The 24,638-nt window shown below is 41.9% G+C and overlaps 1 protein-coding gene across 1 annotated transcript in view; it reads right to left on the bottom strand.

Moving 5' to 3' along the window:
• Positions 1 to 23,278, bottom strand: part of LOC112567980 (nephrin-like) — a 50,103-nt gene extending 26,825 nt beyond the window's left edge. The window contains 2 exon segments of the mRNA XM_025244939.1: positions 1,549 to 1,796; positions 22,729 to 23,278. Of these exon segments, the coding sequence (XP_025100724.1) occupies positions 1,549 to 1,660 (112 nt within the window). The 5' untranslated portion in view covers positions 1,661 to 1,796; positions 22,729 to 23,278.
• Between the last annotated feature and the right edge of the window lie 1,360 nt (positions 23,279 to 24,638).

Raw genomic sequence — 24,638 nt, 5'->3', positions numbered from 1 at the left:
ATCACAGAATTGACACCACATCAAACAAGCATTACCTCATGGAGCAAAAAAAATCCCCTCTATCCCAAGTGCATAGAAACAGGCTGAGGTGCAAAGAAGTGTACACAAATACAGCTGCATCCAAATGGACATAGATGTGCATGTCGGCACTCACACAAACACTCTGCATGCATGCATGCTCAGGTATGCAATAAATAAGAAAAATAAATACACAAGACCTAATCATGCCAAAGATGAGTTCAGCATTAGATTTCCAAGTGCCACTCAGCTATAAACAATAATCTTTTATAGGAGTTCAGGTGGGACGAAAATGAAAAGGAAATAGATGGTGTTTTGTTAGTGTTTCTTATTGCCTCGAGGATCTGCAAATGTAAATGTACTGTGCCTGGAGTTTGAAACTGTAAAATAAGAGATGTCTTCCCATATTAGAGATTTGTCAATAAATCATACATCAAAGCTAATGATTCATCATTATTTGTTTTCCAATGTCAGTGATGCATAAACATGAATTAAATTATTAAGGCTGTTTATTAACATCAGAGATAAGATTACAATAGCAGCGAAGTGTTTTCTTCTTTCTATAAGAAAACCCCACTAATTTTAACTGTATGTCTGAAAACTACCAATAATTTTTAGTGGGAATCTAAAATCTCTTGCACTGTATGGATGACAGCAAGGGTGTGAGCATCTGTCACTATAATTACACATCTTAGAACATAATCCAATTATAAACCTTAATTTAAAATTGACTACAATAAACACATGCACAAAGAATTCTATACATGAATATACATACATATCACAACAAAGCACTTAGATGTACATATATATTCACTCATACACACACACTCCTACTTGTACACCATCATCATATATTTCAAACACATATAAAAGGAAATCTTAAAAAAGAAAACATTCTCAAGGCCACTGGCATTAAAAAAATTTATCAAGGTCATATTACAATACATGACAGACTTTTTTTCTGTAGCTGTAAGCCAATTTATGTCATATTGAAACTGGCTTCTTTTAAAAAAAATGTATACGTATAGGAGGTACTACACAAACATAATCCATAACTAAACATTGAAAAATTATAACTTGAACACCCGTCCCCCACCACCACAGACATATCTTAAAATCACTTAACTGCCATAGCCAGCAAGTAACCCTAACCAATTAATACCAACCTCCCTTTTTTTGTACTGTATGGATAAGATAACCTGTATTGATAATGTGTACTAGTGTGCAATTTAGCATTATCAGAACCTTTAATAAACATACACAAGTACTTATTCAAAAGCAATAATCATATTGACAAACATGCTAAAACCATGACATACATCAACAAAGACTAGAATACAAGGTCACATAACAAGCAAAGTACTGTAAGGTTATGTATTACCAAATCAGAAGGAATAAAACTCTCACTACACTACTCAAGGATCTATACAAAAAGATAAGCCACTATCAGCACACACTATGGTTCATTCACAGTGAACTGACTTGGACTGAAAGAGAGTGCCAGCAAATAAAATTAAACATGCTCACCTTCTGAAGCCAGAAGCAAGCTGGCAATGAACAGAATGAATCCCTGCAGCAACAGTTGCCTGCAAATTGAAGCTCTTATCTGCCTCATCTTGAAACTGGTCTTTCTCTGCATTATCCTTTGTGCAGATGACAACCCACATAAGTCTTCCCGCAAGACTTCAAGTCACACTCCTGAAATTTTATGTCCTGGAATCATGATGTCAGCTGCACCCATTTGGCAATTTCTGGCAGCAGTCAAGTGTGAAACACTGGAAAAGAACAATCTGAATGTACTTTCTAACCTGTGCTGAGGTGTTGCAATATGGACACACATTTAATGTGGTTAAGCTCATTGTTGCCTGAAGTGATTTCTTGCGGAAGATCTTTTTGAATTGTCTACAAATATTTCATGGCATGTCTACTGTTTAAAATATTTTACCATCTGCTTTTAATATCTCTATCAAACACCTGACATTGCAAAGTATGTACACCATCATTTCAATGAAGAAAGTAACACAACTAAGCTGGTACTCAACAGTTTAATCAAATACTGTTTTCATGCTAACATCTAGCAGTCTTATAATTTGCTCCAGAAGACAATCATGTAGTCTTACATTCATATCCACAAAAATGCTCACTATACATAAAAGAAAAAAACCCAAAATGACAGCCAAAGGGTGGAAAGGGGCATGGTGGTAAATGGAAAGAAAGGGTGATGCTGGTGGAGCTGAGGGTTGAACATTTAGATGATAAACAGCCGAGTCTTTCTTGCAACTGTTGCAGATTCATCACACAGGTAGCAGGTTCTGGATTCTTGAATGCCCTGCCCTCCAAACGCTAGGTGTTGGTGTTCCTCCAGCAGTGAGACAAAAGCAGCAAGAATGTGAGGCCAAACCCAGACAACAGACTCACTCATGCATGGGCAAACCTTCTGCAGGGGCTCTGGTGCTGTTTGTCATGGAGTCAAAGCATCTGACAGTGTGCTTCCATACTGGGAGGGCAGTGGAACAGACTAAAAATGAGTTTTGCTTTGCTTGTTTTACCAAAAGCAGTAATTTCTGTGCTGATCTTGTGTATCTCATCATCAGTATTTCAACACAGTAGGAATAAAGGGCAAGTACAGTAAACAGCACATTCAGCTAGAAGTGCTAGCTTTAGTCTACTGGGACTTGTAATTGATTCGCTGATTCTGATTTGGGTTCTGATTCAGTTTGCTTGCCAACTTTTACTGTCTGGCCAACAAGCAGAATACACTTTGGGAGCAAGTGGATTCAAACAGACCACTTTTTCCTCCTATGCCATGGAGCAATGCATTCACGGTTCTATCCAACAAAGAATGTTCCTGCATCAATAATGCAGCGCCACCTAGTACTAAAACCTCAGCTAGTGGCAATGACACCTTGGTCTTTCGAGAAATGGTGGTAATACATCCTCTGGTCGTCGATGAATAAAACATGCGCTCATCATTGTTTGAAGACAATTAGGACAGCATGGGTTACGCAAAGAAGGTCAAACCATCTTTGCTGCGGGACAATTCTGAGAGCACCTTTGAAGCAATGACTGCACAATGAAGGCCAAACCACCTGAGGCTGATTTGCTGCCTAGGATACACAGTGCAGCAAAACAATCTCAGCAGCATTTACAGGCTTGGTTAGAGCTTGATTTTTCACAAAATGCTGTCTGTGACAAAAGCCCCAAATTAAATCTATAAGAAGTAAGGTTCCAGTATACACTAATATATATCTACAGCATTCAGAGCGATTGGCTAGAAATTAGACAATTTAAAACTGGGTATTTCACACCCCCACCTCCATCTTTTTTTCAGCGTGAGAGAGGGAGAGAATGTGCAAGAGAGTTTCTTCTGCCAGGCAGGCTTTTTCAGTCGTTGAAAACTTCGCTGTCGATCTCAAGTGCTGACAGTGTGTAAACCCCAGCTCAGTGGTCCGCTGCAGCCAGGAGGCAGGACTGCAGAGCCCAAAGTTCAAAGGGGCACGCAGGCCCGAATGACATCAATATGATGTACTTCCAAATTCCGTGGCCTGCCAACACTCCCCGTCCCCCATTTCTCCGCTCTTCCTCCCCCACTTTCTCCCGCAGCATAAGCAGGACGAGACGAATCATTCCCAAAACGTGAAGAAAACGTCAGCAACATCTGCTCACCCAAATCCCCCCACTGCACACGCCTACTTCAGCCCCTCACGTTCCGCCGTTACCGTGATGCTGCAAAGTACAGAAACTCGCGGCTACTTCAGAGATTGGGTGGCCGGTCAGCGGATGCTCAGGCGAATCCCCCAACTACTGCCCTCCCCCTCCCCCACAAAAAAAAATTCTTTTTGTTGCCGCCTGAATACGAACTGAAGTGTATCACTATCGTTGGCAATAATTACTAAATCAAATAAATGTGTTCCTTGCCAGCAATATTGCTCGATTGTTTTTCTTCACTCTTCGCTATAAAAATAATGGTGATCAAGCGGAAAGGCTGCGCCGCACTCAGTAAAGATCAGAAAGCTCTCTGCTCGGAGTAAGATGCTGCAAAGTAGGATGCACTGAATGCAATAAGGCCCTTCTCTGGCAAAGCTTTTACATCACCGTCATGTCAGAACTTGGCCAATATGGTCAAATGTTCGTCGATACTTGTCGGGTTAAGAAAACCCTGGGTCCCTTGGTCTTCAAATTCTTGCACTGGCGTCAGTCAGTAGTCAAAGCGATGGCACCGGCCGTGTGGTCAGCTTGAGTAAAGATTTGATTTCCAAAACAAAGCATTATTTTCAAGTGACCACTAGATGCAAAGCGCATGATGAGAAACAGGGCTACAAAGGGCTGAGTAGCCTGGTGCCGAGTACAAAGTACGCTGCTAGAAGGATTGCTGAAACCCAGCACTCAACTAAATAGCTTATCCCAGATGCTTTTAATTTATAACCAGTTTAGTCGACCGTCTTGCGTTTTATCGAACTTCGTCGGAAGGGTGCAGCAAAAGGGCTGAGAACTTTACCCGGTGAGGTCTACACTAACCACAATCACTATCTCCAGGGCCGCCCACCCGGAAAAAAGAAGAACTCCTTCAGTTGCTCCTTACAGCTTCTTCTTGGCAGCAGCCACCATTTTTTCCAACTTTGCTCATGGGTATCGACAAGCATGCAGCGCTGAAGTGCCCTCAAGAATTGCAGACACGACTACTCTGCTCAATGCCCAAGACAGCCATCTGCAGGACAACATGCTCCCACAGAGAACACTACATTTTGAAAAAAAAGAGCTGTCATTAATTCATGCAATTATTCTCCTTGTTGTCCGATTTCACCTGGACCACTCATACGTACACATGTAATCAACTGCTAAGTGAAAAAAAGGTTGGGAGGAAGAAGACTCACATTTGGTGCGTGTGTGTGAAAGAGATAGAAAGCAATTTAATACCAAGTTACTGAGAGAGGAAGCAATTAAATGTCAGTTACGAATACATCAAAGAGCAAAGCAAGGACTCATGGCATTTCAGCTCCCATCATTTGTCACAGGCAGAAATCAATCTTCAGTCTAGTAGCACCAGGCAGCTCTCCCATCGAAAATCTCAATCATTAGGTTAGCCGAATCTTACAATAAGTCATACCGTCTAGATCGATAGACTCACAATCTGAAGGTTAAAAAAAAAAAGGACTGGTCATGCGAAGGATTCAATAAAAAGCTTTCTACTTTACACGAAATTCTGCTGGGAAACTACGCTTACTTATGAGCTCTAACACTTACCCTAATACGTGCGTCTCGAATCACTGGTATGGAAAAAAGAATTTTAAAAAAAGGCAACTTAGAAACCAGTCTCCCCTACCCCAGCGTCTTCAGATTTTCCTCCCATCCTTCCCTTCTCGCCACCCTACCTACTCGATGCTGTTTTCGCTTTCCCTGATTGTCATTGCTTAGTATGACAAGTAAATCAAATACATTCGATAGTCAACGCCTCACTAGCAGTACAGTCTCGCCGTCTGACCTCATTCCTGCCCCCTGTAGTCCCCCCCCTCTCTCAATATGTGTGCGCGCGCGTGCGCGTGTGAGCGAGCAAGACAGAATGAGTGGGTGTGTGGAGAGAAAGATATGAAGCGGGAGTTTGGTGGAGGTGGGATAGAAGGAGGAGAGAAGAATATACATCAAGACTGACTGAACAAACCTTACATAAACAGGCCGTGCTGTCCTCGCTTTCTCTTTGTGTGTGCGTTCCTGTGCACGTACATTTACATATAAAGATTACGTTTGTACACACACGCGCACAGGTACAAATATTTAAACTCACCAAACCTTAAAACCGTCATATTTTATGAGCACATAGTTCGAAGTGTGGACTGTTATGCACCGTAGTGCATAGTCTTTGAAGATGACGTCGCTATTTTTGTCTTTAGTGGAAAGAGAGAGGGTTTGTTCAAATTAGAATAAAATCAAAACCGAAACAGGTGCCGATACAAAATGTTGAAACTGTCTGGGGTAAAGACTTGAAGTAAAGCCTTCTAAGTCACTTTTTATGTCAGAAGTTGACAGAGGAGCAGATTCAATCAAACTGGAATTAAAAGAAATCTTCCTTGCATCTAGCCAGTGACGACCGGGCCGGTGGGTATTGGGCGTTAATTCGACCCAGGAGACGTACACGGGACGGGGCTTTTTGCGCCTCTGTTTCGATTTCGATCTTCAACGGCTGTCCTAACCCCTAGTTTCCCGACGCGTGTGTGTACGTGTGTGCGCGGGTCTGTCCTTTCACAGCCTGAAGGTCCCGCTAGCGTATCGAGTTCATTCCATCCATTTTAGTTCGCTGAAGTGCTCGGCGTCTTGGACTGATTGGTACAGCAAAATGTCCTTAAGTTAATGGGTCTTTCACACTCTTCTTCCTCCACCGTTCCAACATCACCCATTTCTGGTACTCACCATTCCCAAATGCCATAATCACGATTCTCAGAGTGGGAAAAAAACTTTCAGTGTCTAAAGGTGTAGTTGATCTACGCGCAGTAAACTTTAATCCTCGATTGTGGCGACTCTCGTAAAAAAAAATTACTTCCATATTAAAGCAAAATAATATCAAGCAATATCAAGCCTCTTTTCTATGCTAAGATTTTTTCAATAATGCAGATAGTTAAAACTTTGGTGCATATAAAATGATTTATAGAGATGACAACTGGGATTTTAGAAAAAAAAACAACCAAAACAAAGCTGGCGCTCGTTGATTGCAGGTGCGAATCGTATACTTTGCAAGTGGATAATTAATAAACGGATCCGTTTTGGAAGCTGAAATTTACAGGTTAGGTTTATATCGCCTATATCTACCGATACTTGCAAAAACGCAAACCATTCAGGTTGGTTTTTAAATGTACATTTGCATGAGAGCTTGTACCCAACGCGGTGAGTAGTTTATAGTATCTTTAGTGTGTGTATTTTTAGCCACTTCATTAACATTACAATGAAACTGGCTGCTATAGAGTCGACGAGTCTGTTTCGTTGGTGACGAAGCCTGTTTTATTTACGTTGTTTTATTCTCCTGCTTAAATGGTTTCGATCCCATTTCCTTTCGCTTAGAAACTTCAGTCCGTTTTGAGCAAACATTCGATAACTGAACGTGAGAAAGACTCGCAGCATCGAAGTTGTTGGCGCGGGTGTCTCTAACCCTGGGTACTGCCTGGTACGGCATTGTGTACCGTGGGCGCCAGAAGGCGGAACTGTAGAATGGATTCAACTCTGAACCCTTACAAGAAAGCGTAGAATAACCACTCCTTGCGCTGGCCGCGCATCCCAAGGCTAAACTGTCTCCTCACCACATCAGACATGCGGGCCGACGAGGGGCCGCAGAATGCCTCGGGAGATTTCTCGTGGCACGACATCGGAACAAACACTGGGCCCGCGGGGAGAAAGGGGCCCAGCACCGAGCCAGCGCCAGAAACGTGTCAACGCCCTCCGCACTCCAATCTGCGAAAACACAGTTCGATTTTTCTCGAAGCCACTTCTTTCACATTATAGAAATACCCCCTATTTTATTTGAGAGATTGATGTTTGTATTCATGTAGTTTGACCCACCCTCCCCACACCTTCTCTCTCACTTCGCCTGGCCAATGGCATTAATGAAATGAATATCTGAAGACGTGGAAGGCCAAATGTCTTAGAGGACTAAGCCAGAGCTGCGTTCACGATCCATCCATCATCCAATCAATGCAGTGATTTGGCATTGGATTGCTGTCTGATGTCTTCTCGTATTATCTTCGTCTAGTCTATAAGTTGTTGTCAGTGCTCCATACAAATCCTGAGCGTCTGAGGTCTGGCTTTCTTGTGCGGTTGTTCATAAAGCTTTTTTGCTGAAGAAGTTGTTTTGTAAGAATGCATGAGTACCCCAAGCCTCCTGTACAGCAATTTTTGTTACTTATATAGTATTACTGTCTGATAAGACTATAGTAAACCATCCAAGGTCGCGCCCAAGCATTTCGCTCGACAACATAACTGCGTTAAAAATGGCTGAAGACAAGAGATCATAAAGTCCTCTGCAACGACCATTAAGATTTCACCGGGAAAACGTTCAAACCACAATTAAAACGAAAATCAGTGTCTAAAAAGCTGCTACCACACATCTACTGCGCTAATGGCTCAGAACAGGTTCCAGCATGAGTGCGGGGAATCTAGCACTTCATTTCTGTGGTGTATACATGCTAGCCACTCTACCAAGGTTGCCCGATTTCTAGCTACAAACATTTTCTTTCAACTTCAACTGTTTTTTTAATAGTTATGCTGAAAACAATTTGTAAGCGCTGATATTTTTACATGAGGCAGAATCGCCATTGTGTGTGCTCACATGATAAACGATCTTAACTGGTTGGCGTTCTGCCCACCGGATGCATAGTCGCTCTAGCTGGATGCCAACGCCTAGCAGTAAGTAAAAATGATAATATTTTATAAGAACTTGGCTCACTGCTGGGAAGTGTCATGTAACCATCCATATCAGGGGCAGCCAGCATAACGAGAACATGTAGCAAGATCCTCTTTCAAAGCCAAAATAAAACTCGACTTGTTCGATCTTCACAGAGGCTTCATGAAGTCACTTCCATGACTATACTATATGTAATCGTCACACCCATGGGTTTAATCATCAAAGACCTAAAGAACAATGGTCAGAAACTCAAAAGAGGTATCTGAACTATGTGAACGTTGTAATAAAACGTATTGATGTATGCAACTCTCCCTCTTAACTTTACAAGCTAGAAAGGGAAATCTGGATAAGGGATAAGCTGAAACAGTTTTCTACTCCTGTAATAAATGAAGCTATACTTTACATTTAAATAAAATATTTTCGAAATGTTGGAAATATTGAGATGTTCGCGTTACATTCCTGTGACCAATAAGCACGAAACTGACACTTTGAAATGGAAGGGGTGGGGGCGGTGGCAATAGTGAAAGAGAAAATGCGCAAGACGGACCTTCCAATAAAAGAGAAAATGGGAAGCCATTAAGCCCCGAAAGCCTCACTGACAGCCTGTTCACTCGACTTTCCATTTCCCTGTTTCCGCACAGCTGTGGTTCCAAGCAGGTCTTGAAAACACGGGACTCTTCTGACCAGGCAGGCAAGTGAATGACGTCGATGACATTCGCTATTCCCACCTACCCCACCAAACCCCCCAAAAAGGTTTGCAAGTTCTGAGCACAGAAACTCGCATCACATGTCCTTTACAAGAAAATACTGCGCAGTGTGATGCAAAAGCGCGTGCGTGCATGAACGCACGAGTGCCAGTACAGGTGCAGAGCCCAAAGGTGGGGGTGGGGTTAGCGATGTGGCGGGGTGAGGGAGGGTGAACCTGTTTGTCATTCCTCTGCGTCGGCCTCATATCGCATGTTGCCAGAAACGATGATGATTTGAAGCGCTAATAGATTGTGCGGTGGCTTTGATGCTGACGGTTGATGCTAGCGATGAAGATGGTGAAGATGACATGCTAACGGCTGCTGCTGGTGATGATCACGAAGATGATGATAATAATGATGGCAATGATGATGAAGGAGATGATCATGACTCTAACGACCACACAGTCGAATCAATCTAGAAATAAATCTTCTCACACGAATGACCAAGGTGTAATGCACTTCATGGCATATTACTAGCACCGAAATATGGCATTAAAGTCAATAACACCCGGTTCGCCCTCACATAATTACTGTCGCCCTTAAATCCTAGACGCTTGTCAAAGCGAAAAGCACTACATACCAAGACTGTTCACCTTCCACGGACTCCAGAAGCATCTGTCTTCTTGTCTTCTACAGAGGCACCTGTCTTCTTGCCAGCTAATTGTCTCTAAAAGGCTTTCAGTGTGAAAACGATCTAAATGCAGAGAGCAGGTACAATTACAACGGTGTGCAGTGTTTGTCGGTAAAGTAATTTTGTTTCTTACTCTCCTGATGGTTGCTTCTGCTTTTTCTTCCTGGAACATGCGCAAAGGAGAAAGGCTAGACTGTTTTCCCGGCAGCTCTCAGTCAACAGCAGTTTCCAATTTTGAGCAGTGCGTCTTTCGCAAATGTAAAGGCTTTCCTTTTTTTAAAAGCGGGTTTAGGAAAAAAAAAACCAAACAAAACACCACCACCTAAATAAAGCGCTTTTAACGAACTACCAGTATTTTCAATAAAATATTGTTTCCAGGTTTTACTGTCCGAGTTGAATATCCTTTCCCCCTAAGTAAAAAAGAGTATTACATGTTTTCTTCTCTGAAACAGACAGTCCAAGTGCCAAAAGACATAATTTAAACTCTCTCTAACAGTATTTCCGTCAAATGATTTTTTTTTTGTTTAAAAAACTTAAGTTAAATACAGGTTACACAGAGACAGCTATCTCAAGCCAACAAAATCTTTTAAGTGTTTGATAAGATTTACTTAACTTGATGCTAAGGAGGTAAAATAGGAGTTGTGGTCTACCCAGCCTTTTCATTCATGCAACCTCCCCATACTACCCGCCTCTAACGTAAAGCAACTCCAACCCCATCCCCAGACCTCCCCCACTTTGTAAAATAAGTGCATTTACTTACACACAAAGGAGCGCGTGCTAGCAGATACGAACAAAAGAAGCTCGCAAGATTAAAACGAAGGCAAAAACAACAAATAAATATCTGATGCGAAGAACTTCCAAGAAATGAAAAAGAAAGGGACATTAATGATGAAATACTCAAGGGAATCGAGCATGCCTACCATCTCTCCCCTTTCGTTTCTCTTTTCCTTCCTCTCTACTCTAGACCACGCCCTCGCCACTTTTAGGCCGACTGTTCACCTTATCCCAACCCAACTCTCCCTGTGATAGACTAGAATAGCGCGCGCGTGTACCCATCCTCATGTGCGAAGAGGTGAGGAATTGTGGGAGGAAATAGAGGGGAGAAGGAGAAGGTGGAGTGGAGAAAAAAGGAAATGTAAAATGGAGGAAAGGAGAACCGTCTCTTTCTAACGGGCAACAGTGAGGCGGCAAAAGAACAGTAGCATGGAAAGGGTTCACGGATGATGACCCATCAAAAAAGGGTTTATAAAAAAGGAGGGGGGGTTCTATTAATCATGTCTGACCACGGAACTGTATTTCCTATTGGACCAAATCGAATTAGTTGATAAAGCTAATTATGACACCCACCCCTCCCTCCTACCCCCAACCTTGTTTCACGTTTGTCCAACTGCACACAACTCTTCATTGTGATGGCTGGCATGACGAACCCCAGAGGTACAAAAAACAACATCGTTCTCTGGCCATGAATGATGCTGCCTTTTAGGAATGGTAACTGTTGTGAGAGGCGTTGTGAATGGTTTGCTTTCCTCGCCAAGCTGTCGTGAATAACGACCTTTCGGATGCTCTCTAAACCCTTGGCAATTCTCAAAGTTTGCGTTCGACATCTGCAATCTTCTCTCTGACACTCTCTCCATCCCTCCCCGACACACACACGACCCTCCACCCCATGCTCTCTCCTCCTCACCAGTTGTTACTGGCTATTTGGGCGCCAGTCATGGCTTTGACAAATGGATAAGTCAAGTTAGTCTGAACGAATGTTTCCGTGAAAGTCTTCGGAGTAATTTCTTTAATGTGCGTAATATGTAAACTAGTTCTGCTTGGAGATTTAAAATTGCAATGAAGCGTAAAGAGGTAAGAGTGGAGAATTACCTCAAAAGCGAGGTGGAATAAGAGTTACATAGACTACATAACCTCCACTACGCCTTTTTACAGAAGACTTCACTGGACATGTCCCGCAACCGCACAAATCCAAATTTAACAAGCATTTGCACATCCTTTCCATTCATTAAAGTGCCCATATGCATAAACATTTGCACCTCCTTTCCATACATATAACTGTCTAAAAATATTAAAGGATAAACAAGCTCAAAGGACATTTTAAATTAGGAAATGTGAGATGCAAAGGCTCATGTAACGCAACGATGTGAATAAAGTACAGTTAAAACAGAAACGGCGGTAACGTTCTTGTTTGAAATGTATTACAAGTCAGAATCCTGGCAGATGCTGAATTTGAATGAAATTTTATTATTAGAAAAAGTAGCAGTGTGAAAGTGAAACTACCAGCTATTGTGACAGTACGGAGATAACTTATGTACTGACAGGGGAGGCTCATAACCTGCTACTGTCATCGACTATCACAGGTGACAGTTTGATGCTTGTGGCAAAAACTATCCCTGAAAAAACTAGCAGCTGCTCAGCAGACATGAATACCCATATCTGTGAAGTATGTTGGATGAAGAGGGTTGGGCTTGGCAAGTCTCGATCCTGGTTTAAAACGACAAAGGGTACTTTGCTCACTACTGATAAAAACCACTGATACCAATTTTATTAGTTGTTAGTTGGTTTAAAGATGTCCACTGCAGCCAATGGGAAGTAGTGAAATGGGAAGTCCTCCACTTTTGACTTTTTTCGACCCCTTTTTTCCAATAGTTTCTTGTGATTCAGTGTCTGCTGCTGGACGTTTCTGAGCTGTCCACCATTGCTTTTAGAGATAAGGGCTTCCACTGAGACAGATTTACGTTTGTTCTATCTAGGCTTGATTACTGTATCTCCTTTCTTGCAGGCTGCCCAGCATACCTTCTTCATAAACTCCTGAAAGTATGGGACTCTGCTGCATGTTTGGGCTTAGAGGTAGGAGACAGGACCATGTCACTTCTTTCCTGCACTGGCTATAATTATATCCGTTTGCATTCTGTACAAGCTGTCTGTGCTGAGTTTTAATTTCTTTGAAACTCCTTCCCTGACTACTTCTCTGAACTTTTCCCCTACATCCCAGCTAGACAACTCCGCTCTTCATCTGACGACATGCTAACTATCCCTATCATCAGAACCGCATATGGTCACCATATATATATATTTAGTTACTGTGCTGCAAAACAGTCAAACTCTCTTCCCTATCCTCCGCTTATCCACCATCGAATCCTGTAAAAGTGCACTAAAATACATCTAATCCATAAGCATTATTCCAAATATCTACACGCTACAATTCCACCTTCTAATCCTTTCTTGTACTTTTTTTCGTCTGTTGACTAGTCTGTCTGCTCCCTTTACTTTGCAGGTTCATGAAGCTAATCCTTACTGTTTGTTCGGTGATTCCTCTTAGTGTCTTCTATCAGGGGCGGTGTTAAGCATGAGCAAACTGTGCACCTGCACAGGGCCACCAGATCCCAGGGGCTGCCACGCCAATATATATTGAATATAAAACAGAAAGAGAAAATAATGATGCAGCTTACGGCAATGTGGCCAAGAAAACATTGTTTCTTTGTTACATAGTATGCTGTATTTACTAATGTTGCTAGAGTCGGAGCTGTAAGCTGTATGTAGTATTATAACGTTGTGCCATTTTGAGAATATCATGGGCCGCCACTTGGTTTTCTTGACACTGGCGAGTGAAGGGGCCACCGATTCTTTCTCTGCCCAGGCCTGACATAAGCCTAAAATCCCCTCCGCTTATAAGTTTGTCTTTTAATTACTTGTCTGTACAGTTGTTGCGATCCTTTGTATACTGTTCATTTCTCATACTTGTCTCAAGTGCTGAGAGCATGCTCCTTCATGAGCGTGATCACACGCTATATAAATCACATGTTTATTATTATTTATTTTAAACCATTTAGGAATGGGGTAATGGACAGGAATAGGGAGAATGGGTGTATCACTTTGAGCCAGCAAACTAGAGCTACACTATGGCAAGGCAAGACAGTCCTGTAAACAGATGCCACATGCTGAGAAAGAACATTGTTCCCAAGATGACAGCTGAACCCAGGCGAGTCAACCCTCATTGTATTGGTGACAGGCACTAACCATTGACCCACAGGACTTACCTATAATGGACAGAAACCCAAAAAATGGGGAGAAAAGACCGCTAACAATCTGAACAGATCAAATCCAAAGAAAAACATATGTATTCCAAAAGGAAATCCAAACCAGTCTCCTACAATCACAACTGGACTGGTTGTCAAGTGCCAAAGACAGTTGACACTGCAGCAATGAAAGTGTACCTGTTTTAGACTACCAATAGCAACAACTGCTGCAACAACTTAAGTATTTTTAATGTCTTAGCTGGATCTCAAAGAAAGCAAAAACTGACAGTGAGAAACTAACAACATTCATAATCAGGTCAAGATCTATGTAATATTAAATAAATTTGTTGCTGTTTCTATGGTGACACTATAATCTCCAAAAGTGCATCCTTCCAATGAAAGCTTCAGAAAAAAAGGGAGAGAGAAATGGTGACCATTATAAAATTTATCTTTATTTATAACAATCTTTTAGGTAAGTTGTGACAGGTGTGATATATTTGTGGTTTTAGTGTGCATAAAAAATTATGGGTAAAATGGTAATTCTGGCTCTAAGATGCAAAATTAAGCAGCAATATATCAAATTATTATTCTCTAAGCTGGTAGTACCATTACTAATTTTATGGCAGCCAGTTTAATTTTAAAGAAACATTTGGTTCTAGCTGCATTACACCATCAGTTTTCTGGGAGGTTTTTTTTTTCCTTCTTCACTTATTTGGTTATTACTTACTAAGCATGCAATCTTCTGTAAGTTATTTTGGGTTGGAGTGGCGTGAAGGAGCTGAAGATGATGTCTAAAGGGAATACAGAATTTGTCTGTGAAATGAATTGGTTTTTGCATCCTCAGTGTTTTATCTAAGCAGCAAAGCCTTTGAACAATTTGTAATGCTTTGCTCCTCATGGGACACAAAAAAGGGAGCCAATCTTTAGAAAGGCAAGCAATGGACAAAGCGATATCAATATCGGATAAAAAGTGACAGATTTCCTAGACAAACCCTAAATGGAGAGCACAACACTGGAAAACACATTTCATTATTTGCCGCCCAGTCATTATGACCTGGTAGTCTGGCGGGAAAAGGGAGGTCAGCCAAGCAATAAAGACAGGGCAAAAGAAAGGGTTCTTCTTTCTTGGTGTGGAGTTTGTGCTCTTTTCTTGCACTGCTTCTTTTCTTTTCTTCAAGAATAAGAAATGAAAGTTAGCATGGTGAGAAATTAAAGCTTCTCTTTTGGCCCCTCAGACAGTGTGTTTGCGGGGTCAAGGGAGCAGCTGCCCCATCAACCCCCTCCCCTCCAAAAAAAAAAAAACAAACCCCAAAAAACAAAACTGAGGGGACAAGAATGTGAACGGCGTTCACTGTCAGCATGGATCTTGCCTCCCCTCCCCCAAAGTCAAGCATCTTCCTATGCCACTGACTACCCTTCCAGTGTCCCCAAAACACATAAATGAACATACATGCCCTTGAACAAATTTAAACAGCAGAACCAATGGATTTTGTTTTCTCTGATATTTTTAATCATAAAAAATAAAAACTGAAGCTACTCAGCAAATGATAGTTAAGTAATTTCACCCAAGTGATTGCCTACAATGGTTCTTTTATTAATAGATTTTTTTCTCTCATTATAATCGATTATGTTAAATAGTTTTTATACAAGCTTTTCTTACAAGCCTTTCCCTTTTCAAGATTATTTATATGTTTGCATTATTTGTAACTAACCTGTGCAGACTGTGATATTTTACCACACGCAAAAATCATACAACTTGAGAGTATGTATTACATATTGCAGTAATAATGTTAATGCTACAGTGAGTGTATCTCACGAGAGTTGCACACAGTTGTTTGCTCTTTCTGTTCAATGTTGCAACTGTCAAAAGTACACTACAGCCAAAATCCTCTTCTGCTGAGACTCGAAGTAAAAGGTAAATGTCCCTAAGCCTGTAACTGGGGTCTAAGGCACAGAATCCTTTCCTTCAGCTGTTATTACCTTTCAGGTGCATATTTCTTCTGGAAAGATGCTGGGTAGGAAAGAGAAATTTTCCAGACAAAAGCCCAAACAGCCCTTCAACCAGTAACTTACTTTACAGTTGAGCGCACTTTGACACCAGCCTCAGAAGCCTCACAGCAGAGATGGGAAATAGTGCTGCACCCAGAATGGAAACAGCAAAGCGCCGACATGAAGATTAAATGACTGAAACAAGAGACTATAAAAACTTGAATGAAACCGCACAGAACATACCACCGCCAACACCACCCAACAAACTGTTAAAAAAAATCTGGGCGTTATGGGTGAATCATCTCCGCATGTCTGTACCATCAACCTGCTGTGGCCCGGCCAGTCATGAGTGAGCGGCAGTGTGATCATCAAGGTAGCCGCAACAACAATCTCACGCAGAATCAAAGCAAGCGTCAGTGAGGCGAACGATAATTCCTGGCTGCGCAAGTCATCGATTTCCGAGTGCAATCTCTCACCGGCAGACCCAAGCTGACAACAAAAATTAATCGAACAGTACTTCCAAAAAAAAAAAAAAAAAGTTACTAGGACCTCTTCTGCGTCGATCTTTCGGGATGAAGCTGCTCAGCGAAAGTTACCGTCCTCCATTTCTTGCAGTTCACGACAAGGGCCAGAATTCCAACTAAACCTCAAGCATTGGCTTTGTCCATACCTACTTTATTCACCTAGTTTCATTCATTAGAAAAGAAGTTTGATCCATCTCTCCTGTTTTTTTTATAATAAGCATTGACCTAAGTCATCCGTCTTACAAAGCTGACCGTATATTGCTCAGTCGCTCAGCGGTTGAATTTCGCTTTCCCCTGAAACATTTAATGGCCATTAATTCTCGATACTTCTCCGGAATCGAATCTTTTTCTTTCGTTCTTTCCTCTTCTTTCTTTAAACTCAAAGTCTCATTCTCATGAATTATTAATCGCATACCAAATCGTAATAAATCCCTTCCATGGCCAACTCGTTTTGACATTAGCAACCTCCTGAAAGGCAAGGCAAAAGCACCTGAACTTGGCGACCGTCTGCCGCTTGAGCCGCCTGGTGCAAGGTTTTTGCGTTCTCTCATTGGTATATCGGTCTCTCTCTCTCACAGACACACGTACACAAACCACCGAATGAAGGCATTCCTTGTTGCCCATTGCAATCTGAGTGATAATGATAGTTTTTTGTTAAGGAGGGTGACAGAACAAACAAGCAATGTGCATTTTTCATCTAGCCCTTGATTTTATGAGGTAAAAACAATATTATAAGAAGCATAACATAGCAACATCCGCGAAGCACTAAGAAAATGAAACTGTTCAAATATAATATTGGTTCATTTTATAAAAACTGGAGTAGCTGCAGTCCTGAGCTTCAGTGGCAGCTGAGATGGAAGTTTAACACGGGTGCCCACGAGAGTTTAACGGTCTAATAAATAAATGCGCGTGTTTGTGAAAGATTTTTTTCAGTGTCAAGTCGAAAATTAAAAGGGGCTGGGTGAGGGTTTGCAGAGAAGGTATAAATCCCTTTCCTTCTGTCTCTTTCCTAGTCTCATTTCCGCTCTCGTGATCGCGCCTTCTAGCCTCCATCCCCCCCCCCCACCCGGTCCCTCCACTTTTCAATCCCATCCACCCACGCAAGACGATTTCTGCATCTAATTGGCGGCGAGGGGACTCCTTCGTCTACGCTGCAATCAAAAGTGATTGGCCAATTTGCATCAAAACTGCGCCTGACGATTTTCCAACTGAACGGCGAGAACTTGAAGGGATGGCTGGGGTCGCGGCTCTGTTGTCACGACCAGCCACAGCTCGACATTAAAGAAAAAAACAAAACAAAAAAACCCAGAACAACAGCAAAAAAAAAAAAAAAAGGGGGGGGGAAGCCCGTTTAATCGCAATTAGCTCTTACAACCAGAACATTTCATTTTTTTTTTTTTTCGTGTGTATTGGAATGACGGGCCTACGTAATCTTCCTGGACTTAGCTCAGATTGTCAGGATCACAAATCACTTGCGCCGTGTCGTTGTTATTTATGCTCGTTGCACAGTTCAGGGAGAACGGCTGCATGCTGTTTTGATCACCAGTCGCTTCGGCTCTAGAATTCGTTACGTGTACATGCACTGGGCTCTGCTGCCCTTTGTGTTAAGCGTGAGCACGGTTCACTGCGACCGGTAGGAAGAGGAAACATGATGTTCACCGAAGCTTGTGCTAGGGTTAAAACTTTTCTTCTGTTTGCAATCCTGCTGATAAAGTTATTTGGGCTTCTGCTGTCGCCACTCTAACTATAGCTATTTATCTGCACTTTTCTAACCCAGAACATTACTGCGAGCAATGAGAACACCATTTCATAATGAAAAAATGTTTAATGATGTTTTGAGTAAAGCTGGTTCATCTCTTTCTCTCTCTGCTTGTTTGCTTTCCCCTCCTTTCATTTTCCTCTCTCTGCCACCAGTAACAAATCAGGGTAAATAAATACTTGCTAGTACAAGTTATACCAATCAAACATAGCCCAAGATTGAGTCATAATTGAAAAATATTCCTGCCAAATTTGGTGAAAATGGGACAAACTATAAGGATTTGACAACGCTTCACCAAACACACAAAAACAAATATTAGCCTTAGTTATAAGGTAGAAGGAGAAACTGCTAATGACTTTTCTCTTTAAACCCTTTCACCATCACCCCAAAAGTGGGAATAAAACATCTTCAACAATCCCATTACAATTTTTAAAAAAGTTTTCAAGTTGCAAATTGCAACAGGATTTAGGCATCAGCAAAGATACTTGCTAAAACTTCCTTCTGAATAAAACATGTGTTGGAGAAGTCATTAGTGGCTACTTTCATTGATTATGCTCAGCGTCATGTCTATGGATGAAGCAAACTAAGGCAATGGAACTCTACAGACGATCATGCTTTTTATTCCCCCATCTCATTTCAAAGGAAAAAAAAATTGACACTAATCTTGTGTGCACACAAATCAAGTGTCAGTACTGCACAAGAGAAAGAGGGGGATGGAGGAAAAGTGCACGAGTGAAGAAAAAAACTTGCATGATAGCAAGATTGTGGCAGAAAGGTGTAAAAGTAAATGAAAGAGAGTGAAGAGCAAGAAGACATGACCAGCTGTTTTATTTCTTCTTTTAAAAGTCACTGAAGTTTGTTGGCTAAATGAATCTTACACATTTTAAGTTTGGGGAAAGGGGGTGAGATCTGAAAGCTGGTGACTTTACTTGGAGATGGCCTGTGATACAGAAATTTACTAACGAAGTTTTCAGTGACTTTTTTTTTTAATCCCTTCAATCAGAAATCTGAAACTATCCATCACCAGAATGTCATATGAAGACCAAATCCAATTTCTTGCATCAACTGCCACAAGAAGGTGACAGCCAATCTGCTTCTGCTTCATGATGCTCCCATTTTTTCCCCTTCTCCATTTCCATTTTTGGCTACTTTGCCAGATTACATCATTACTGCCAAAGTGTAAACAGCAAAAGAAAACATTCACCCCTTTCTTACTTCTTTATACTTTTTTAAATGTTGCTTGTGGGCTCTTAGCAAATGAGACCAACATCTCATATGCTTGAGGAGAAATGGTAAAACATAAATGTAAAAAAGGATGACTCTTTCCCTCTCCCTCCTGTCTGTCTAAAGCACACACACACATTATATAAAGTGCTACACACAATTGACTGTGTCAGATATGATGATGTTAATCATCAGTGAGATTGTTTAGCACAGTATTCGAGCCAAACCAGGCTCACTGTGCCTTACCAAGAAAAAAAAAAAAGTCAAAACAAAACCGTCAACATTTTTACAAAATCAACAACAAAGTGTCCCACAAAGCAACCACAAGAAAGAAAACTTGAGAGTTATAAGGGTAATGATAACACACATAAACACAGATACGTCAATATTTATAAAAACATAAAACATAAGTATACATACATAACTGTGAATACATGCTTGTGCTGTCTGGTCCTGTTAATGGCATAAATTTCTGTCCCAAAAACAGATATACACTTTAATAAAGACATTGCCAAAAACCACTGTGATGTAGTCCTCTTTCATCTGTTTTAACAACAGTCACAATCCTGCAGGATAGTATAAGGTGGTACAGTATCTTACACTAAGGCCAGCTTATATGCAATAATGCAGCATTGTTTTCTCCATCTTTTCCTCACCCATGACAGTCATGGAGGCAGTCAGAAAAGATAAACAGCTAATAATGAAATAATAGACATGTGATTTGAGAAAATAGGCTACAGGCAGAGAAATAATCCAACACAAGGACTAGGATAACAAAAGCAACAAAGAACTTGTAGAAACAAACCGTTACAGCGATATTTATTATAGCCTTCTTAAAATAACCACAACAACAGCTTTTAATTCATTCAAGTAGTTTTAGTAAGTTTTTTTAATCTACACGCAATCCCTTTAGATTTCTACATTTTTTATTTTATTTATCCATTTATTGTGGCAAAACTGGTGTAACCCTTTCCACCAGGTTTTTGGTCCATATTTTTTCCTATTTTATGGAAGATGCAGATAAATGCTTTGCCCAAATGAAAATTTGAAAAAAAAGGTAGGCGGAAGTGGCAGACTCCAACCTCACTTCTGGGACAATGGGAATGACCCAAGGGTTGAAGTCAGATTATATGGTGACTATCGCGGAGGTAGTATGCTGAACCTCCATAGTAATGGCCCACAGACTAGCAAGTCTTGGCGCGAGTCGTATGGCTCAGTGAGCCGCTCCTGCTCTGCGGAGTGACTTGCCCCTTTTCACTCGCGCCGTCTTGTCACTTTATCGCACGATTACTCCCCTGGAACTGGGTGCGTGACAGCAAACGCTAAGTCACAATCATTCGCCGCGCAAGAGGCTGTGGCGGAGCTACAGGTAATTCCTTCTGTGACAGAATTTCCTGCAAATTTTCGTTGAAGCGCACGATAAAAAAAAAAAAAAAAAAAGACAAAAAGTGATGCCGGCGAAGAAGGGGGTGGGGAAAACAGGGGGAGGGGAGCCAGAGATGTGCTTTTGTTTCCAGCTGCTAAAAAAAACCCCCAACGATTTAATAGCATGTCTGGTGCTGCAGCTCTAAGACGACTTTAAGTGACCAAAATAACCTGAGAGTAGTGTTTCTTTTAGCATGAGACTATCAATGCTGGTCTTTCTACTGATCTCATCCAGGCAAAACACTGACACAAATAAAGATGCCAGCGTGCCCACGCTGATGTAGAAATACAGTTGAATACAACAATCCGCAATCAATGTATAATTTGCAGAATGTTTCTCTTCACGGATCATCGGGTGCTTCCACAACAGTGTGGGTCAAATCTGCTCCTAGCAAAACGCCCACATAAAAATCAAGCGAACAATGAAGCTGAACACATGCCTCGCAAGTGTTTCGCAAGCCTAATGAACGTTCACGACTGTCACTTGTTAAAGCCCCAGAAGACAAGTCTCTAAACCTATAAATGTACTATATATGCATCCAACCTTTTACGAACCACCCCCACCCGCCCAACTCTGCTCCCCTACTCACCCTTTACACGAAAAGATTTCGTGGAAAGAGGAGAGGGTATACGCTTACATGAGGTAGAGTGGGAGGGAACGTGGTGTTTGTGGGAGAGGGGAGAAAGAGATCAAGAAGGGAGATAAGTATATTTGTACGTGAGTGCATAAAAGAGATGCTGTAGAGAACAGGGTCGGGGTTGTGCGGACATACTGGCGTTTATGTTATAACTGTGTTGTGCTAGGTAATCAGACTTCTGTGGGATCGTCTTGTCGCCAGAATCGCGCTAGCCGGCAACCTCCCCATGTTCTGTCATATTTGTGTGTTTTTAAAATCCGACCCTACATTTTCTCACTCAAACCACGAACATCAGTTTGCTGTCATATTTTCGCAACTCCCGCAACCCATTCAAACGATACCTTAACAAAGCAAGTACATCAACGCCTGCACACAGCCCTGTCTATGCAAGCCTTCATCGTGCAGGTAGAGAGCCCTTTCTTCCCTAGGTACACTGATGACTCACTGGAGAGAAAAGTGAAAGACGCAGAAGCCAACGTCATCGCAAGCACAAAATCTGTTTCGTGTGGTGGAGTTTCAACACAGCGACTACGTATTCCATTAAATACTTGTTATCTGTTTCCTAACTCTTTAGATGGAAAAGCCGCTTGCTCAGGCCTCTACTGGTCTTATTTCTGATGCTATCTGCCTTCATCCTTCTTTATTCAAGGGAACAGTGTAACAACTTTAGACTGACTCTGATGAAAATCTCTCTTCAAATTGATACCAAATTGTTTTCTTTTTCAGTAAGCGTCTCTGATTAAATTCAGTGTTAATGATTAGACTTGGGTCGTGTCAGTATGATAAGGATGATTATTCATTTCGGTAGTGAAGAAAGTTCACAGCTTCCGAAAATTTAGACTGAGGGACAAGCTAACCATGGAAATCATTAAAGCAAAATGTTTCTCCGGTTTTTCTATCCCCAAGGAACAGAAACTTTTAAATTTGTGGCTTACCAAAGACAAAATGGAAATGTTAAAAATTTCAAGATTTAGTTTCATCTTCGTCAGATCTAGGACACTGTAGAGGTGATGTTAATCGCAGGAAAGTTCCGCCGGCGGCGGCTGAGACGATCGCTTTCCCCACGAAGCAGTGCAGTACCCCACAGCCGTGCAGCAAGCACCACAGCAGTACGCCAGTAATGAGCGTACACAGTTGTACTCCTCTGCGACTTCACTCACTCGCACAGCCTTACCTTCGAAGACACGCCCACGCTCCATTTTCTCAAAAGCGAGCTTCAGGCTCTGGAAATCACGTTGCATTGTTACCGGTAACGAATCCACACGTTTCCATTTAAAAATTGGTAAAATTCGCATTCCTTTGTTTCCCAGTCAATCGAGTCTAGCCACAGACGTTCAAAACACTCAGAGGAAAAGAATGCGCTTACCTTTGCCGGGGGTCGGGGCAGCACAACCTTCCCACAACAGTCTTCTTGCTCCTTTTCGAGTTCTGCGGAAACTTCTGAAACTTTTTTTCCCTGTCGTCTGCAAACTTTCCAATCAAACGCGTTGTCTCTTTTCCTCAAGCACACGACAGCAGAAACGACGCCCTTTCAAGGCACTTGAAAGTCACAGACCTTTCGTAAATCCATACAAGAATAGGGGCTGGCATCACAGTAAATAATCCACAGGCTGGAACTCGCAGGCCGTCGTGGCTCGCAGCATCAAGTAGCGTCCCGGACACGCCATTTTCTCCGCTGCCTCGCGCAGACTCAGTGCGCCTGGCTGTCCGCGCAGGATGCGCCCGCTGCCTCGCTACGGCCCGTCAAGGTCTCAGCCGCCGCGTTTCAGCCAATCAGAAGAGGAGCGTGCTGCGCGCTCGTGCCAGACCTGTGCGCGCGGAGCCTGGCGTGCCGTCACATGCCTGGCAGAGGGAAAGACCGGTGAACAGAAGGCGCGATGGAGTGAGCGAAGTGAGGAGAGTCAGTCAGCATCGTGTGTGTGTGTAAAGGTAGTAATTATATACTGTGTGAACAGAAGATGTTATGGAGTGAGAGAAATGAGGAGAGTCAGCATCGTGTGTGTGTGTAAAGGTAGTAATTATATACTGTGTGAATAGAACACGTTATGGAGTGAGTGAAGTGAAGAATGACGGTCTCATGTGTATGTAAAGGTAGTAATTATATACCCTGCGAACAGAAGATGTTATAGAGTGAGAGAAGTGAGGAGAGTCAGTATCGTATGTGTGTAAAGGTAGTAATTATATACCCTGCGAACAGAGGAGTGTCGGTCTCATGTGTGTGTGTAAAGGTAATACATGTAATTATATATCGTGGGTGTACATGGAAGGGAAGGTAAAATTATAGAACAGTAATAACTGAATTCGTAAAGTGTATTTTCCCCGTGTGGATGCGAACTCAGTGCCTTGTACACGCCAGTCAGCTATACAACAGCAACAAAGGGCCAGCAAACGGGTAACACCAGTAATGTTGAAGAATTCAGGAGTGAGTGGAACAGTATGCTTAATTATGCAAACTGATTCTTAAAGAGACTAGATTTTGAGCAGAGCTGAAGGCTCGAGGGGTAAGAAAACTCAAAACAGGAGAGTCTGAGAAGGAAAAGAAGCATCCGAAGACTTTTGTGTGTGTGTGCCCCCATTACGATGCGTGGAGAAGAAAGGAGGGCAACACAAATCAAACAGCCTCTCTTTCTCTCTGCGTGTGTATGCGTACGTCCGTGCGTGTGTGTGAAGGGGAGGAAGAAGAGGGAAAAAGTCGATTGGCAATTGCTATTTTTTTCTTTTTACTTTTATTACCTTTTAAGAGCGAGAGAGGGTGAGTGGTGGGAAATACAGTTATAACTATAATAATTATATGCCGCGCATTGGTGACTAGGGTTAGGTTGCAAATAAGCATTCGAACTGCCTATCCAAACATAGAAATGTTCATAGATTTCAGATAATGAACAGGTACTTATGTGAAAGGATATGGAGATGTGAACGCTTACGCGGCACCGATTGATAACAAACCATAGAAATGATTTGAACTGCCTGAACTGAGTCGACGAGTGAATAGAACACTGGAGGATTGCCCGTATTTACCTAGCAATGTTTCTGGTTGTCTTTCGGACTTCTAAATAGGTATTTACAAACTCAAAACGCAAAGAATGTTTTCTGAAAGGGGACCGATGCATTGGCACGATGGACTTAATGTTGCATGGAACATTAATTTCAAGTTACAAGCCCCACGCTACTCAACCGCAGGCAGAATTCACAGTCATAATTAAAGAACACATAAAGGAGAGAAAGATCTATGGGCATAGAAGAAGTGGGATTGGAATTAGCCGAAGAAGAAGAAAA

The sequence above is a fragment of the Pomacea canaliculata genome, linkage group LG7 (assembly GCF_003073045.1).
Source record: "Pomacea canaliculata isolate SZHN2017 linkage group LG7, ASM307304v1, whole genome shotgun sequence".
Classification (NCBI taxonomy): domain Eukaryota; kingdom Metazoa; phylum Mollusca; class Gastropoda; order Architaenioglossa; family Ampullariidae; genus Pomacea; species Pomacea canaliculata.
Note: the sequence above shows the minus strand (reverse complement) of the source record. Positions and strands in the feature narration are given on the sequence as shown.